At 38.5% G+C, this 15,268-nt stretch overlaps 1 protein-coding gene across 6 annotated transcripts in view; it reads left to right on the top strand.

Moving 5' to 3' along the window:
• Positions 1–5,274, top strand: part of G3BP2 (G3BP stress granule assembly factor 2) — a 77,529-nt gene extending 72,255 nt beyond the window's left edge. For all 6 annotated transcript variants that reach the window (XM_032400551.1, XM_032400549.1, XM_032400550.1 and 3 more), the window contains 3 exons: positions 635–763; positions 1,814–1,932; positions 2,347–5,274. In XM_032400551.1, the coding sequence (XP_032256442.1) occupies positions 635–763; positions 1,814–1,932; positions 2,347–2,619 (521 nt within the window). In that variant the 3' untranslated portion in view covers positions 2,620–5,274. The remainder of the gene's footprint in view (positions 1–634; positions 764–1,813; positions 1,933–2,346) is intronic.
• The last annotated feature ends 9,994 nt before the right edge of the window (positions 5,275–15,268 follow it).

Genomic DNA, 15,268 nt, shown 5'->3' with positions numbered 1-15,268 from the left:
CCACAAAAGTAAAATAAAGTGATGTGTTACTAAACCGAAGTCATGGGAACTGGGGTTTGTCCTAGCTTTGCTACTGCTTGAGTTTATGGTCTTCAGTGAGACCCTTAAAATATGAGCTTCTCTTATGCCATTTAGTTATTACACAAACTTTTCTTATGTGATGCCTTTCTTAATATGCCTCACTGTGTTCTTTGTGTTATTGGGAGGATCAGTACAGGCTATCTAAATAAGATATTATTACTATTAAATTTACTGATTTGGCTATAATTTCATGCATCCAAAGATTAATTTGCAAACTTCAAAATACTAAACAATATCTGAAATTTGTTTGGTTCCTGGGTGATGGCAAGAGTTTGGTTAAGGAGGAACATTTGTACTAATGTTGGACTTTCATATAATCAGACCAGTAGATCTAGAAGAAGGTACTTTAGCGGTCTAGTCAATACCCTCACTTTACACTTTGTGTCATGTTGTTTTTTAACTAACCTACTAATAATAGGCACTTCCACCTCTGTTCAAGGAGTTCACTCTCTTATTAAACTAAAACAAGAATATCTATTGTACATTCATTGCTTTGAGCTTAGTTATTATGTGACATTATAAACTTTAATATCTGTCCTGTTCCTTTTCTCAGGCCGAGGAGATATTGAACAGAACGAATCTGACAACCGTAGAATAATTCGCTATCCAGACAGTCATCAACTTTTTGTTGGTAACTTGCCACATGATATTGATGAAAATGAACTGAAAGAGTTCTTCATGAGTGAGTAGTTTATTTTGCTTTATTGGAAAATTAAGCAGGGGGGAATAGAGCTTTTCTCATAATGGAATTAGAACTTTTTAGAAAAACTTTTCTCTATAAACTGTAGGTCTCCAGGTGCCAATCACTTTAATTGATCAGAAGGGAGTAGAAGGTTCTATTAGATGTTTCCCCATGACTGTACTTAGTGTTGACTGGCCTAGTTGGAGAGGGTAAAAGAAAGAGCTGATTCAACCTTAAATTTGGGGATGGGATTCTTTTGGAAAATATAAGTCAGAAATAGAAAATACCATTGTTTTTGTAAAACCTTGCATACAACTTTCCTTTGGAGAGGACTGATTCAGAAGGGTAACAAACCAAGTGGCCAGGCTAGTTGTTGGCATCTTTGCATGAATGACTTGTATGAGTGAATGTACCTTGGTTGTCACTGGATGTAGCAGCTTGTAACATTTGTTTTGAATTGGTTCAAGTAGATTAAGGTTATTTCTCCTCAACAGTTAAAGCTACAAAGTATTCTATTAAAAGATGTATCATATGATCTCACTGATATGAGGAAATCTTAATTGCTGGAAACAAACTGAGGGTTGCTGGAGTGGTGGGTGGTGGGAGGTATGGGGTGGCTGGGTGATAGACATTGGGGAGGAGGGTATGTGCTATGGTGAGCGCTATGAATTGTGTAAGGCTGTTGAATCACAGACCTGTACCTCTGAAACAAACAATACATTATATGTTAAAAAAGAAGAAGATAGCAGGAAGGGAAAAATGAAGGGGGGGAAATCGGAGGGGGAGACAAACCATGCATGAGAGACTATGGACTCTGAGAAACAAACAGGGTTCTAGAGGGAAGGGGGGTAGGGGGATGGGTTAGCCTGGTGATGGGTATTAAAGAGGGCACGTATTGAATGGAGCACTGGGTGTTACATGCAAACAATGAATCATGGAACGCTACATCAAAAACTAATGATGTATGGTGATTAACATAACATAATAAAAATTTAAAAATGTGAAAAAAAATACTTAACCCTTGGTGTGTAATAATATATATTTTTACAGGTTTTGGAAACGTTGTGGAACTTCGCATCAATACCAAGGGTGTTGGGGGAAAGCTTCCAAACTTTGGTTTTGTGGTTTTTGATGACTCTGAACCAGTTCAGAGAATCTTAATTGCAAAAGTAAGTGACTGAAAGGGTATACATAGTTCAAGATTTTATTATTCCGTATGTAATACTGATTAGGTGCATTTTAAAGCCATGGAAGATCTTTTCTTAATGGTGAAGCTAAAATAGTTTATCAGAAATGGTATTTATGCAAAGAATAAAGATTTGTTAGTAGTTTAAAGTTTGAGGTGTGGATTATTTTTTATTATTATTTTTTTACCACACAATTAATTACTTATGACAGTCCAGTTTGAGGTGTGGATTATTTTAAATTGCATTATTTGCTCTGGTGAAGAAGGTTGGAACAGATTGTATATTAAAAATTTCCTGGAAGTTTTTTGTTAGGATTTTCTTACTTAGGTAAGTAAAGGAATACATGACAGTTACTCTCTAACCTGCCTGTGTAAATCTTTTTCTCTCCTTTTAAAGCCAATTATGTTCCGAGGTGAAGTACGTTTAAATGTGGAAGAGAAAAAAACAAGAGCTGCAAGAGAGCGAGAAACCAGAGGTGGTGGCGATGATCGCAGGGATATTAGGCGCAATGATCGAGGTCCTGGTGGTCCACGTGGCATTGTGGGTGGTGGAATGATGCGTGACCGGGATGGAAGAGGACCTCCTCCGAGAGGTGGCATGGCACAGAAACTGGGCTCTGGAAGAGGAACCGGGCAGATGGAAGGCCGCTTCACAGGACAGCGTCGCTGAAGCTCCACTGTTGGCAAAGTCTTGGCAGTGGTACATTATTCATCGTGTTTGCATTCTTGTTAATTTTTTTTGGCTTTGGAATGTGACACAGCCTTTTTGATCATTTCTTTGATGTGAAAAGCATCTTTTGGTTATCAGTTAAATTGAGGTGGACATTATTTCCCCAATTTCACAACAGGATTCACATTGTTAATTTATAAATCTAGACTTGGAGAATTAAGGACTGAGAAATGACCATATCTTAAACTATCTACAACAAAATGAACTTAAAAGGACATGCCCAACTGAATTCAGGTCCTTTGAGTCAAAAAAAAAAAAATCCTCTGCTGCACATTTTGTTTAAGTGTTACTGTTTCTGCCTATTAATGTTGGAAACACAAATAGTGCAATTTGTGCAATTGGAGAATCTTGCCTTTTTTCTTGGCTCCCCCCCAAAATACAACCCAACAGAAACTTGTTATGCACTCATCAGAATGCACTAATGGGTACTCTGAACTCATTAACATTGACATCTGCAACAGGAGGCAACAGGGGAAAAAAAATCTTTCATCTTTTTTTCCAGTAGAGAATAGTTTGTGAAATGATGAGGGCATTTTATCTGCTTGCTGTGACCAGCGTGTGTACACATAAACCTTAACAAGACTACAAGTATATTCCAGAAGGGAATCATTTAGTTATGAACTAAATAACAAAAATCAGAACTTCAAATGCTATGGTCTTGAATATTAGACCAGATTTAGTAGCTCCATATCTAAGATTTTTCTACCTGCCCCTCTTCAGTACAGGGATGGCTGGCTGCTCAACACACTCCTCCTCCCTTTTTCCTTTCTTTAAGCTGTGTACAGTGAAAATTGTCTTTACTGTATTTTTGTTCTCTGGTAATGTAATAAGCATGATGGTGCCTTCTATTAATACATCATTCCAGTCTTGCTGGTAATTTTGTACAGTATAGTGTATGAATTGCTGTGCTGCAAAGCCAAACAGCTGCAAAATGTTGAAAAATCATTGAAGTGTATAAAAATTGCAGTATCTTTAAAATCAGTAAAATTGACTAGCATATTATTTACTTTGTTCTTCAGTTAACAACTTTGTGTTCTCTGTGGGAGGGAGTCTTGTGTGTTCGGGAGGGAGAGGGAAGGAGGAGGAAGTCAGTTATTTGAGTAAGTCTCTTGTTGACTTTTCTCTTAGCATGAATGTGAACGTTGAAGCGTATCACTTGAGAGGTGCTTGGAAAAGTCAGTCAACTTGATGTACATTTTTTATGACCTTTTTAAAGCAGTCAGATTCCATAAACGGCAAGTAAACCTGAAGTGAGGATACTGCAATTTTCAGAGAGAAGAACAGCAGCTCCTAAGTGTTTGCATTTTCTATTTGGGGGGCAGGGAACTGTCATTCATTTTGCACAATTCTTGAACTGATGTCAGCACCCGAGTGGCTCTGAATTTAAGTCTGGGACGACATCTTTTATTTTTACATAAATCTGTAAACAATTCTGTGAGCAAAGTTTGTAGCTGCTGGATTATTGTCTGTCTTTATAGCAAGTTCCAGTAAACCGCAAGTATGGCAAAGGATATCCAATTTTATGCTTGGAGCATTCGGTACATAACAGTTTCTGATGTTTCAGGCTAGGAGTGAGGTAAATTAAGTGTGACCACTTAAAGCTGCTTGTTAGCATGGAAGACTTCTCCATTCTTAGTAAAAACAAAAAAATGCACTTGACATAGTAGCAAACTGGATCTGAATTATGAAACTGTTTGCTATTTAGTAAACTAGCAAATGATGCACATACTTTGTTTTTCATGTACTGGGCAATATAAGTGAAATTAAATTTGTCCTTTTTCCCCCTTGAATGAGGTCTTCCATGTTTGGGGAAAAGTCTTGCACTATTGCATATATTTTGGGGACACAGATTTCTCATAGTTTCCATTTTGGGGGGCTTAAAGATTTTTTCCTGTTTGAACACTTTTACACTTTCTGATGTATAGTACTTGAAGTTCTTACCAGAAAATTACTTTTGAGTTTTGAAGCCTTTATTCAAACTACTTTTAAATAAGTGGTTTATTGTCAGTGTTTTGTTTTGTTGTTTTTTATAGCATATTTTTCCTCTACTCTTTTATTTCTTTCCTTCCCATTTTAAATATATATATAATTTCCAATCTAGGATATTGCCCTGCCACCCATGAAAACTGTGTTCTGGCACCAAAAGTAATGACAAATGTTAAGTGTAATAGAAAATTAAAGAGCCATTCAGCTTCAGTCTTTACATACCATGAATAAAACATTAAAACATCACATGGAGAAGTTTACATGGTGATTGTTCACCTGCAGTACTGTGGACTTTTAACATTTTGTCCCCTTTTCAGTGAACCAGAGTAAAAATATTCATTGACCATTACTGTTATTTGCTGATTTTTTTTTTTTTTTTGATGGTAATATTCTATCCTTATGACACTATTGCAACCAAATTGGCTTTACCATCTTGGCTTTAGTAGGTATAGAAGACAATGGATTACCATCTTTATTGCTGTAATGTGTTAAGCATTATATGCTAGTAGAACCTAGTTTAATTGTTTCAGGTGGAAAAGTATTCTTTGAGTTTCCATTTTGAATGTGTTTGGACTAAACAAACAATAAACTACTGATGTCTGCAGCGTTTATCTATGTCCCTAATTTAATCTGTAGGTTTGTGTTCCAAAGTATTTTCTCCTAATTGCATTTCATACAACCTAAGTAAAAATAAGGAATTGTTCTAAAACCAACTGCTGCTTGTTTGTGAAATTTGATGTCTAAAAAAGTAAAAACATTTAAGTACAACTTGAACATGGTTATAGATGTATCCCAGTTCACTTAGCTAACTTGAATACAAGTTAAAGAATCGCATAAGGGAATAAGTTTAAGGAAGGTGAGAATGATCGAAATTAAACTACTTATACTAAATGTTTATTTAATGAAAAACCAAAACTTGAGTTTTCCAGGGGATTGCTACCTCCTATCTCAAAAGGAAAGGAAAAGAGGATGGGAAGATTGAGTTTTTCTGAAGTTATAGGCATGACCAAATTCAGAAATTGGAACAAATTTGTCAAGCTCTAATAGAATATTAAAGGAAAAATAATTAGTCACATTTGCAAGTATGTATTTCAAATGAAAAATGAGGTCCTAATGCATATATAATTTTAGAACTTGGGACTTTTATTAAAGGGGATGGTTATAAATCATTTTTTCCTGATGATGTATTCATAACACTGTTTATGAAGATTACTTGAATCAGTCTTCACAAGTTTGTACTGGAGAGAAACCAGAATAATCATTATTTCCATACTCTCAAGGAAGTAAGACTTAAGATTTTTGTAAATGTATAGTAAATTCAGTTTCAATTTTAATTATGTAATAACTTTGATCTAACTTTATGACTAGGTAAAAACATTTTTTTAGAAGGGATAAAATATATATGCTACACTATATTGAAAACAACCAAATTTGAAGCAGCAAATTATCATTTGGTCTAGGAAACTTACGTGAAACAAAATATTTGATGATTTCAGCCACACAAGATGCTCCATTTCAGTTATGATATGATGTAGTCTGTGGCAAGTGAAAGAAAATTTAGTGGGTAGATGTTCATATTTTTCCTTTAAATTAGGACAACTTGCTCATCATAATTTCTATTTTGAAAACTACAGAAGAACAGAGACCCTTTTTTTCCCTTTTTATTCTGTGTTCCGTAAGATTTTCTAATTATTTAGTAGTAGACTATTTTGGTTAGTTTGATGCCAGAGTTCTAAATTATTTAAAATGACTGGATAAATGAACAATATTACATCTTGAACAAAATTTTCCTTTGTGATCGGTTTCAGTAGGTTCATACAGAGTAATTGTTTAAAATAATTTATGTTATTAAGCCAAATAATTCCTAAGTAATGAAGTTTCTGGGTTGTTGTTTTTTTTTTCTTTTGACAAATAGAGACTCAAATCTTTGAATCTGTTTATGTATATATGCACATTTTATGCTTAACATGCTTCAGAATAGGAAAATGTTTTTAGCATTACCAAATACTGGGGAAAATGCTCTAAATGCAGATTCAGAATTAAACATTCACAGACAGATTACTATGCTTCTGTTGCCAAATTAATTGATCTCTTTGGCCTTGATCTCGGAGATTCTTTTTTTTTTTTCCTTCTAAGAGTTTGATAAAGCTGGCTGCCTATTCAAATCCTTCTTTCACTTTTGTGACTTAGTATTATTTTAACTGCTCTTGTTTTCTGTACTTGATCTTACCACCTCAAAACTCCAGGCACGACAACCACCCCCACCCCCAATTCCCTTCTGTCCTCAGTCTCTTTCCTGGTAAACTTTGTCTGGGTGGTGTCATTTAGTCCAGGCACAACTTTAGCTTCAACATACTGTCCATTCAGTAGCTTCCATATAGTAAAATGGTCAAGAGGAGGCCTTTGGAGACAGCCTGGGCTTCAGTGGTGGCAGCTCTGCCATTCAGTGGTTGATCTTGTTTGGTGCTTCTGTTTACTCATTTGTAAGGTGGGTGATTGTGAGGATTCTCAGTGATTTAATCTTATAAAGCACCTCAAACAATGTAGTGGGTCCTCTGCAAGTGTTAACCTGTTACTATTTTTGACTCCATTGCATTTTTGCTGTCGTCCTATCCTGTGTTCCAAATACGTTTTTGTTTTGTTTTTGTTTGTTTTTTAAGATTATTTATTTGGGAGAGAGCAGTAGTAGCAGTAGTGGAGGGAGGGACAGAGGGGGAGGAGGAAGCAGATTGCCTGCAGAGCTCGGAGCCTGATTCCACGACCCCGAGATCATGACCTGACCCGAAATCAAGAGTCAGACGCTTAACCAACTGAGCCATCCGGGTGCCCCCCCAAACACTTTTTTTTTAAATCCTTTCTGCCATGGACCTCTTTGAAGTCCTAGAAATTCTAATTCAAAGTTCAGAAGTCCAAAACAATGTATTTTCTCTTAAGTGATTTATGCATACCTGGCTCTCTAATAATGAACATCCCACTTTTCTGACCTATTTAACCTAGAAATATCTGAAGTCTCATCTGTTCTCAATTTTCTCTGTCTCCCTCCTATCCATTTTTCAGGCTGTAAGAAGTATGTGGGTGCATATTTAAGAAGGTGGCTAGGGGGCAGACCATAAATGGCCTTGCTGGCCTTGAGGTTGGTCTTAATCTCAAGAGCAATGGGAAGTTGAAAATTTTAATAAGTGGGGGCACGTAATTCTTTTTTTTTTTTTTTTAAAGATTTTATTTATATGACGACACAGCGAGAGAGGGAACAGAAGCAGGGGGAGTAGGAGAGGGAGCAGACTTCCCGCGGAGCAGGGAGCCCGATGCAGGGCTCGATCCCAGGACCCTGGGATCATGACCTGAGCCGAAGGTGGATGCTTAACGACTGAGCCACCCAGGCGCCCCCCGCCCCCACGTAATTCTATTTTGAAATGTCTCTAGCTACATAGTAAACAAATTGAAGGAGTTCTGTGATGAGTAAATCAGGTAAATGGATACTGCCAGTATCTCAGTCAAGAGCTGTGATACTCGAGTGGTGGTACTAGGTTGTACTGAAGTGTGCTGCTAGAGTATTGGTGTTAGAAATCTAAAGAATTTGAAAGACTTGGGTAAAATGGCCAGGGCTTGGTGAGGGAAAGGATGGTATCAGAAGAATTCTAAGTTTCTCACTTGCGTAATTGGAGAAATAAAATGCTTTGTGGAACACAAGGGAAAACAGGCTTTCTGGGTGAGGAGGCAGGAGTGCCAGTGAAACCCTCTTGGATTTTGATGTTAAACTGGACCTGAAAAGATCAGGCTGTCTAGGATTGTGTAAAATTTTGGCTTGTGCCTTATTTCAGTATATGAAATGGTCAATTTTATGTATACTTAACTGCAATTAAAAACATGCTGTGCACATTATAGAAAATACAGATAATCCAAAAGAAAGAACTCCCATAGTCTAATCTGTAGATGGTCCCTGTAAATACTTTAGCATGGGTGTATGTGTTTTCCTATATACTGTTAACACTGTTAATAACAAATCATTTAACACTTGATAAAGTGTAGATTGAGCCACCTCTGCGTGCCAAGACACTGTTCTTGATTTTGAAGTTATGTGAGTGAATAAGAGAAGTCCATTGATCTCCCTGAGCTTATTAATAATGATGAAGTGTAGTTGTAAATGCTATGCAAAGCATTAAGATAACGTAGCCACTGTGTGGCAACTTTAGGATGGTGTTCCCTGATCACCCATTCTGGCACTCCAGCCAGAGGGACCAGCTAATTTAAAGCCTGTAAAATTGGAAAAGCAGGGAAGGTAGGAAGACACTGGGATTGGTGAAGTGGGGTCAAGAGTTGTCAGAATGGTTAAGAGGTAGTGTAGGAGACATAAGGGGATTAGATCACCTCAACCAGGGTAAGGAATTTATTTGATTATTTTTCTAATTCCTGCAGGAAGCCGTTAAAAAAAATTAAGCACGGGAATGATAGAATAATGCCATGTCAAGAATACATGGTATGAGGGGCGCCTGGGTGGCTCAGTTGGTTGAGTGTCTCTGCCTTTGGCTCTGGTCATGAGCTCAGGGTCCTGGGATTGAGTCACGCGTGGGGCTCCCTGCTCAGCGGGGAGCCTGCTTCTCCCTCTCCTCCCCACCTGTGCTGTCACTCTGTCTCTCAAATAATTAAAATCTTAAAAAAAAAAAAATACGGTAGGAGGACAAGAATGGAAGCAGGAAAACTAAAAAGGTATTGTAATTCAAGACTTAACATCAGAGGGAAGGAAATAGATTTAGCTCATTCTTTGGCACCTGAATTTAGGAGGTGTTTTGATAAAAGGAATTGACAATGACAAGTTCTGGATAGCATACAGCTATCAATGAAAAGCAGACGCTTCCACTTTATAATAGTGCAACCAGTAAAATATCTTTACACCCATTTTTATTTTTATTTATTTCTAAAGATTTTATTTATTTATTTGACAGACACAGCGAGAGAGTGAACACAAGCAGGGGAAGTGGGAGAGGGAGAAGCAGGCTTCCCGCAGAGCAGGGAGCCCGACACAGGGCTCGATCCCAGGACCCTGGGATCATGACCTGAGCCGAAGGCAGATGCTTAATGACTGAGCCACCCAGGCGCCCCCCCATTTTTATTTCTAAAATGAGTTTTCTATAATATTTAAAGGTAAATTGAGTCACACTTCTGGTAGCTTTACATCTGGTTTAATATTTAGGCAAGCTAAGTCATTATTTTACAGCCAAGGAGACTGAAGCTCAGAAAGGATATTGCAGTCATACTAGTATGACATAATTTGAAATACTGCATTAGCCAAAAGGGTCAATCTGCTTTAAAGGATGATTTATTTTAGAAAATGAGTTTGAGGGGCGCTTGGGTGGCTCAGTCGGTTAAGCGTCTGCCTTCAGCTCAGGTCATGATCCCAGGGTCCTGGGATCGAGCCCCACATCAGGCTCCCCGCTCCATGGGGGACCCGCTTCTGCCTCTCCCTCTGCCTGCTGCTCCGCCTGCTTTTATTCTCTCTCTCTGTGTCAAATAAATAAAATCTTTAAAAAAAAAAGTTTGAAATACCAGAAATTTAAACTTTGAATGCAGTACTTTTTTATCCTGGGGTTATTTTAGCAAATTGTAAAATCACAACCTCCAGCTTTAGTTGGATCCTAAAATTAAGGCTCCCTTAATCAGGAACTACATTCAGGAAGCACAGCATTAAGTAATGAGGCAGAGTAGAGAATTGGACAGAAGTCCCATCGCTGCAGGGGTGCCTGACTGGCTTAGTCGGGAGAGCACGTGACTCTTGAACTCTGGATCTTGAGTTCAAGCCCCACGTTAGGGGTAGACTGAAAAAAGTCATTGAGAAATCAAATAGCTGTCAAGTACTCCACATCTCTGAGCTGATAAAAAGGAATAATTTCTGAGGGCCCATCATTTTACATATATTTTTAAAACCGAATACCCTTATTAAGTTTAATTTTTTTTGTTTTTGTTTTATTTTTTAAGATTTTATTTATTTGCAAGAGAGAGAGTGAGAGAGAGCGTGAAAGGGAGGAGGGTCAGAGGGAGAAGCGGGCTCCCTGCTGAGCAGGGAGCCCGATGTGGGACTCGATCCCGGGACTCCAGGATCATGACCTGAGCCGAAGGCAGTCGCTTAACCAACTGAGCCACCCAGGCGCTCTGTTTTTGTTTTTAAAGAGGTGAACTGGGCTCCTGGGTGGCTCAGTTGGTTAAGCATCGGTCTGCCTTCGGCTCAGGTCATGATCCCAGTGTCCTGGGATCCAGTCCCACATTGGGCTCCCTGCTCAGCGGGGAGTCTGCTTCTCTGCCCCTCCCCTGGCTGGTGCTTTCTCTCTCTCTTGCTTGCTCACTCTCTCTCTCTCAAATAAAATCTTTAAAGGAAAGAAGGTGAACTAAAGGTTGTAGACGTAAAAAATTCTTGCATATTGGTGATAAGGATAGCGACTTAGAAAATAGACATGAGAGCCGTAGCATGATGACTTACCAGAAGTGACTTAGAGTGATGTTTTAAAGCAGGCACTCAAGTAACAAATGTGTGACAGAAGTGAGAAGGATTTACACAGCAGTCCGTGAATATTTATTAGAATCTTCGTATGTGCCAGAAATCATCCTAGGTGCTGGTTAGCAATACAGCAGGTATATAGCCTACCCTCTGGAAACTTGTATCTTTTGAGGGAGGGTGGCAACAAGGAAAGAAGTACTTTCAGTCCTGATAAGTTCTGGGCACAGTACAACTCATTTAGTCCGAACAGTAATCCTGTGAGGAAGAGTACTGTTTATTTTACAAAAGAGTTAATTCAGGCACAGGGGTTAGCTACTTTTCCAAGATCACATGGCTAACAGAGGGCAGAAGTAGTGAAGAATGTAATAGTGACAGGAAATGGGCTGTTCCGTAATCGTTACCGAGGGTGGTGATGAAAGGCCTCTCTGAAGAGGTACATTTGAGGTCCAAAATAAAGAGAAGGCAGTCTTGATAAGATCTGGTAGGCGACATTCCAAATAGAATGAAGAGCAAATGCATAGGCTCTGTGTTTGGAAGCTTGGTGTGTACATGGGCAATAAGGCCAGTGGGGCCATAACAGCAGATATCAAGAGATAAGAGCTAAATTGTGGGTGGCCTTGTAGTTTGGATTTTACCCTTGTACGGGGATTGTAAGGATCTGAACAGGGAGGTGATGTGATCTGAATTAGTGTGGAGACTGTTAGGAAGGGATATCAGGTGATGGAGATGGTGGCTTAGATTAGGGTTGCAGTTGTGAAGATGGTGATAAATGGTCAGCTAGTAAGATATATTGTGGAGATAGAACCTGTAAGACTTAATTATGGATTAGATTCTGAATGTGAGGGAAAGAATGTTTAAGGATGATCCCTGGGATTTTTATGGAACTTGGGTGGAAAGCTGTACTCTATTGAGATATTGAAGGAGCAGGAGTAGATTGTGGAGGGAAAAATCAACAGTTCTCTTTTAGCAATGTTAAGTTTCATATGCCAATTGAATAGCCAGGAAGAAATGTCAGGTGGTTTGATTTTGGAGTTCTCTGAGGAGAGCTCAGTACTATGAGTGGCCAGTATAGGTCTTTGCAGCTGGTGGATGAGATGAGATCACCTAGGAAGTAAGTGTACAGAAGAGAAGAGGCTGAGTGAGGACTGAGCCCTCAAGTACTCTTAAAATTCAGGGTTTTAGGGGCACCTGGGTGGCTCAGTCAGTTGGGTATCTGCCTTCAGCTTGGGTCATGATCCCGGGGTCCTGGGATCGAGCCCCACGTCAGGCTCCCTCTTCCCCGGGGAGGCTGCTTCTCCCTCTCCCTCTGCCACTCCCCCTGCTTGTGCTCTCTCTGTCAAATAAATAAAATCTTAAAAAAAAAAAATTCAGGGTTCTAGTACAGGAGAATCCTGCAAAGGAAACTGAGGGAGACAAAATATAGCAAGTACTGGTGTCATGGAAAGCTAAGTTTCAAGAGTTTATCTCAAAAGGAAAGAATAGACAGTTGTGTCAAATGCTGCTGAGGTCAAATAAGGTAGTGAATTAATTAAGCTGGGCTATCTGCTATAGTAAATAGACCCCAAAGTGTCTAATGGCACCAACAATTGTTTTTTACCTATAAAAAATAGGAGAGTTGGGGCGCCTGGGTGGCTCAGTCATTAAGCGTCTGCCTTTGGCTCAGGTCATGATCCCAGGGTCCTGGGTTCAAGCCCCGCATCGGGCTCCCCGCTGGGTGGGAAGCCTGCTTCTCCCTCTCCCACTCCGCCTGCTTGTGTTCCCTCTCTCGCTGTGTCAAATAAATAAATAAAATCTTGGGAAAAAAAAAAAAATAGAGTGGTAGTGAAGAGGCCAGTGGTCTGGCCCTCCCCCACTTGGTCATTTAGGAACACAGATGAATGAAGGCTCTACCAGCTTTAATGTGTGGCTCCAAGATCATGCTGTAGTCATCTTTGTCATAGCCAGGTGAAAGAGAAAAGGAATATGGAGGATCTTGTGTGGAGATTTTTATGGGCCAGGACTGGGAATGGTAGATACCTCATGTTCCATTGGCTTGACTTAAGTCACATGACCCCAATCTCAACGGAGATTGCAGAAAATAAACAAGCCATACATACAGGAAAAAGGAACCAGCTTATTGTGAGTAGTTAGTACTATCTCTGCTACAGATGGCCTTGGCAAGATATAGGCCATAGTGACTTTACAGAAAAAGTCTATTCGTTTCTTATTTCTGATTCTCTCTTAGGCTTTCATCCTTATCATATCACTGAAATAGTTTTTCCCAAGTTTTGTTATAAAGATTAGAGGAATGGGGTAGAGGTTAGAGGGAGATGGAATGTCAAGGGGGAGTTTTTGTAAGAGGCATGTTACCAGAGCAAACAATGTGTGTTTTTAACATTTGAGGAATGGATTTCCAGGTTCACACTGTTATGATATAGTATAGATATATGTTGAATTTGGCAAAGTAAGTGGTATATTGTACTTTAGGTGTTCAAACCTAATTGTCATCTTAATCACTTTTATATGTAGTAATGAGGTCATTGAATCAACTACTAGGTTGAGAACAGAATTCCCTCTTCTATGGCAAGTGTCCTTCCATCAAAGAACCAGGATTTCAAAATAAGTCAGTCCATTTTCTTCATAGAATGAGATGTATTCATACATAGCTCCATGCTCTATAATATACTGAAAATAAAGACTACTTTTTGTAGTCTGAAGTTTTATGACCCTTCTGTTCACTTGGTGACTCTTTTGAAGTGATGCCAAAAACCTATGATAATTCAGTATCTCATGGGACCTAAGTGAGAGGTATTTTTTGTTTGTTTGTTTGGCAAGAAACTGACCCAAGCACATAGTTTTTGGATGTCAAGATGTGTAGAGAATGATCATTGCCAAGAGTCATTTAATAGGGATGATCACTAAAGTGAGGAAGACAATTGGGCTACTCTAAGCTAAAATATGTAAATTTATTGAAAAAGATTTCTGGGAAGGCCATATATTTCTTGTCCTGTAGTCTATTTTTGTATTGAGATAATTTACATACATAAAACCCACACTTTTAATACAGATCAGTGGTTTTTAGTATATTCACAAGATTGTATAACCATGACCACTATCTAATTCCAGAACATTTTCGCCACCCTAGAAGGAAATCCATACCCATCCAAATCCAAATCCATTCCCATCTCTCCCTCAGTCCCTGGTAACTACTAATCTTTCTGTTTCTATGGATTTGCCTATGCTGGACACTACATAAATGGAATCAACACATGGCTTTTTGTGTCAGACTTCTTTCACTTAGCATAATGTTTTCAAGATTCATCCATGTTGTAGCATGTATCAATACTTCATTCTTTTTATATTCCATTGTATGGATATACCATAGTTTATCCATTCATCAGTTGATGGACATTTGAGTTTCACTTTTTGGCTATTATGAATATTATTGCTGCTATAAACATTTGTTTAAAGTTTTATGTGAACATATATTTCCATTTTTCTTGGGTATATACCTAGGAATGGAATTGCTGGGTCATATGGTCCTTAGTCTCTTTTATCTTTTGTTTCTTTGCCATATCTCCATTTCTCCTCTCTTGTTGCCAATCTCATGCACACCCACATTGTTTTCTTTAGATTTTTACAATATTTTCACTTTTTTTAGTGATTAAAATGTCCCTCTCAACCTCTCCCTGTATTTTCCCACTTGAGTAGTTCATGTTATGATTTTTCATAAAAAGTTCATCACTTTTCATACTGTGACCTCATGGAATTGAACTCAATTCCAATGACATTCTTCAGTAATCTTCAGCTACCCAAAGGAACAGCCAAACATTCCACCCTTTAGAACCCATCATTGTCATCATCTTGTGCCAATTCCAAGGTCTTAAATTCACAAATTGCTTTAACAGTCACTTTTTCTCCTATTTCACTCCCATTAAACTTCATGCCTATGTGAACTCCACTCCTTCAGTGCCTCTGCATTTTCAGTTTATTAGCTAAATTCTGTAAAAATTTGTCTTCCTATCTAGCTGGAACCCATGGCAAGCCATTTCAATGGTGCTTTCTCCATCCTACTTGATTTCTTTTCTTTCTTTCTTTCTTTCTTTCTTTCTTTCTTTCTTTCTTTCTTTCTTT

This window comes from Phoca vitulina, unplaced genomic scaffold (genome assembly GCF_004348235.1).
Source record: "Phoca vitulina isolate PV1807 unplaced genomic scaffold, GSC_HSeal_1.0 scaffold3, whole genome shotgun sequence".
In the NCBI taxonomy this organism is placed as follows: domain Eukaryota; kingdom Metazoa; phylum Chordata; class Mammalia; order Carnivora; family Phocidae; genus Phoca; species Phoca vitulina.
This window is presented reverse-complemented; position numbering and strand designations above follow the sequence as displayed.